The sequence below is a fragment of the Triticum dicoccoides genome, chromosome 7B (genome assembly GCF_002162155.2).
Source record: "Triticum dicoccoides isolate Atlit2015 ecotype Zavitan chromosome 7B, WEW_v2.0, whole genome shotgun sequence".
Lineage (NCBI taxonomy): Eukaryota > Viridiplantae > Streptophyta > Magnoliopsida > Poales > Poaceae > Triticum > Triticum dicoccoides.
This window is the reverse complement of record NC_041393.1, coordinates 711,516,638-711,520,504: the sequence shown is the minus strand read 5'-3', so window position 1 is coordinate 711,520,504 and position 3,867 is coordinate 711,516,638. Positions and strand designations below refer to the sequence as shown.

The 3,867-nt window shown below is 45.7% G+C and overlaps 1 protein-coding gene across 1 annotated transcript; it reads right to left on the bottom strand.

Moving 5' to 3' along the window:
• Positions 1-589: 589 nt before the first annotated feature.
• LOC119340339 lies at positions 590-3,253 on the bottom strand. The gene is made up of 2 exons (XM_037612239.1): positions 1,972-3,253; positions 590-777 (listed from the first exon to the last, which is right to left on the bottom strand). Exon 1 carries the CDS (start codon positions 3,161-3,163, stop codon positions 2,222-2,224), a length of 942 nt encoding a protein of 313 aa, XP_037468136.1. The 5' UTR covers positions 3,164-3,253; the 3' UTR covers positions 590-777; positions 1,972-2,221.
• Between the last annotated feature and the right edge of the window lie 614 nt (positions 3,254-3,867).

Here is a 3,867-nt window from a genome sequence, read left to right as displayed (position 1 = left end):
CCATGGCACTATGTATAACAAATAACGTACGGGTAAGATAATTATTATACGAGTAACTATATATCAAAATCACACAAACATCAATTTTTTATATAAAATTTCATGAACAAGAGGCTCACCACAAGGTGGTTCCGGCGACGGGACGGTGCGGGCGATCGACGGTGGTTACGACGGAGATTTAGAAGGCACTAAGTAAACCACACCTACATATGCAAACTAAGTGTTATTTTAACCTCAAATTGCATATAAATCAAATACTAGCACATATATATATTTCCTTCCAAATTACTAAACTCATAAATTAATAACTATATAAAGCATTGCAAGAGCTAATCTAGCAATGAGAGATGAAAGGACAAAGTTGCTAACTTTTGTGATCATTTGAATGGATGGGGGCCTTCAAATCTTGACAAATTTTGGGCAAAATGTGTGATGAGCTCGAGAGGAAGAGGGGAAGAACAGAGAGGAGAGGGGAAAGGGGAAGAACAGAGCGAGCTCGGGTGGACGAAGGGTTTATGTAGGACGACCTTTAGTACCGGTTCGTGCCAAGAACCGGTACTAAAGGTGCTGGAGGGGGCCCAGACTGACAACATCCTGCCACCACTCTCATTAGTACCGGTTCGTGCCACGAACCGGTGCTAAAGGTTAGCCACACGTTTGACCCTTTTTCTACTAGTGTCTTGTCAGCAAGGTGAACACATCCATGTCAACTCCACGCCACCGAAACCGCGGTCGCTTTGAACCCAGAACGCTGATCTCATAACGACTCCATTCAATCTGGACAAACAAGACAACAAAAAGCTCAGACCACACAAGAAGACTTTCCACTCAATTTGTGCATGTTAGTTCAAGAGTTGTACAAGATTAAAAGAACAAAATTTATGGACTTAGGTAGGCAGTATCACTGGAAAAGGCAGAATAGCATAATATTGATCTCAACTGAATCTGAAACATGTGACTGCAAACACTCACTTAAGTGTGCTTAGCATCAATAAAAGTTGGGATACCCTGCCGGACAGAGGCACATGACCAAAAAGGAATTCAGTCCTGAAAAACGCATACAGAATTGGTTTTTGCAGGAGTTCATTTACTGCCTAGGCACACACTTTCAATATAACAAACTTCTAGCCAAGGAAAATAAAGGAACTGAGGGTGTTGGTAGCGAGAAACAAGACAATCACCTGCAAGCACTAAGTTTCAGTCAATCATCTCAACCAATATGATTTGCTTGGACATTCAGAGCACAACTATGATACTGAGGATCTAAGAGTGGTGGAGACATTTACTGCAATAAGAACAATTTCAGTTGCCCGTGCTGATAAGCACTCCCTTCCATCTTATGAGGTTGATTCAGATAAAACAACATCACGGCATAACATTTCAGTTACCTGTGAGCACAAGCTCTTCTTATTTAGAGCAGTGACTCAGGATCTTATCTGTGACCGTGCTAGTTATGCATGTTATTTGGAAACAGCATCGCAAGATAAACTTCTACATCTGAAGATGACTAAAAGAGAACTTTTCTGCCTCCTTACATCTATCAAAAATATAAGTGTACAAAATGGGATGTCTTTGGCTTGAATGAATTTCTTGAGGTGAAACAATCCAAGGTAAACTGGATATAAAGTTGTATTCCTTCTACTTTATCTTGATCATCAAAACTACTACTGGGAAATAATTATAATGGCCTGATGTTTTTAGTGATTCCATCAGGACTCATGCATAAGCTACTCATAGTGTACAAGATCACTTCTCTTACTAGCCCCATTCTCTTTAAAAGGCGATCGTAACAAACAAGACAAGAAACACAATTATGTTCCTGAGCTTTCTTAGTTTTCCCATGAGTACAGAAATGAAACGCTACTAAATCAAACAAGAATTAGCAATTGCCATAATGAACATGAAGCAATAGACAAGTCATGTGATACTAATGAAGCGAAAGAGATAACTTGGAAGCAATAGAAACTTTACCACTTCATAATCTACATGAAGACATGAATGATGGTGGGAAGTTGATATATGTGTGTGTCCGATATATAAAATATTGTGGATCATCATAAAGCCTTTGTAGCTGGAACGTCTTGACATCCATTGAGAAATATCCAGCAAGTGGATTCTCTAGAGATGAGGCTTCTCTCCTTGTGAAGACCAAGTACCTCTGTGTTGCATCTCTCATAAAATATCTGTACCCAGAATCTAGTGAGATTGTCTTCTCCATTTGTCACTGGCTGGGACTCTTGCCTTTGTTCCGTGCAATGGTATAGCTGAGATCGGATGAAGTTTCACCATGGAAAGCAAACATCCCAAGCTTCCCTTCCCCTGCCTCCACAATGGCTATTCCTCCTTTCCTGCTCCATTCTCCAGGCGGGAGGTCAGCAATGGAGAACTCCATCTTCCTGCTCCTGGTGTCAAGCAAGAGCAATTTTTTCCTCCCAAATTCCACCCAATCCCAGTAGAAGCAGCCATAAGCATAATGGCGCCTGAGAATATAAGGGTGGACCCATGACATCTTGGCCATGTCACCTTCGCTAAGGGCCAAATCACTCCAACCCTTGGACGCAGCGGCTTCCCATTGCCCAGTGCTTGAGGAGAAGACGAAGGCATCCAGACTAGTTTTGCAATTTGCCATCAAGATCACTCTGAATGTTGCCTCTCCCGCTGCCACCTCCTTGCACCGGGCCTCGCTTACCATGGGGAACGGGTGCTCAAGCGAAGCGGCTAGGTCGTGAGGTAGCGGAGGGAGCAGGACGTACCGAAGGTGCAAGGGGTCACACACCGCGAGATCCTTGAAAACAGGGGGGCGCTCATCTTTTTCGATGTCGCCTTCGAGGAGAACGCGGCCGTCGCGGATGTCCTGCACGGTCCAGCGGTAGTAGGAGGGGATGAAGGTGAAGTAGAAGTCGGCTGCGAGGTCGAGCGCGCGGGCGGCGGGCGCGGAGGGGTGAGGCGGCAGAGTGGGATAGAACATGCCGCCGGCCCAGAGGAATCCGAGGACTGGTGGAGCGTGGAGGCGGCGGAATCTGCGGAGGAAGGAGCCGTCGGTGGCGAGACGGTGGAAGGAGACGCAGGCCACGGATGCGCGGACGAGGTCTTCAGGATTGGGCAGCCGGAGAAAGATCTCGGCCAAGAGGTGGTCGGGGATCTCCGACAGAGGCGACGCCATCTCCTGACCGGCCGGCAGAAGAGGTGGCCGCCGGGAACCCTCGACGGGATGGGAAGAGGAGGTGCGGGTGCCGGCGGCGGCGGCTTGTATGCGGCGGTGCGGGATTGGGATTGGGATTTGGGGAGTGTTTTTTTTCCTTCGTGCTGCCGAAATGGGCTTGGTCGGCAAGACTGTGTAGGTGTAACGGGCCGTTCTTGTGCCCAAAAAGGTTGAAAATGCTACAGCACGAAAAACAAAATGCTACAGCGTTTAGATTGAAAATGATCCAAACTAGAGCAGAATTTAGGATTTCTACTTACCGACCTCTAATCTTCAACGTGTCTGCACTTGTTATCTCTTTCTTGAAATTACCGTGCATCTACTCCCTCCGTTCCAAATTACTCGTCGTGGTGCTAAAACCACGACGAGTAATTTGGAACGGAGGGAGTATTAAATACATGACGCCGTGCAACACATACACGTAGAAACCATGAGAAGCATCGGGGAGAGGACACATATATAGAAAGATTTATAGAAAAGCCTAGAAAAATAAATTTACAATGAAACCCCTTAGGGAGTTTTGGTACTAAGACCATCACCATCCATTTTTTTCCATCACCATTCATTGTCATTGGACACGAGGGAGCATCACACCAAAAGGGCTTTGTGAATCGAAGAAGAGGCTCGCCATCGACAGAGACAATGTCTAGGTGAACGTCAATCGA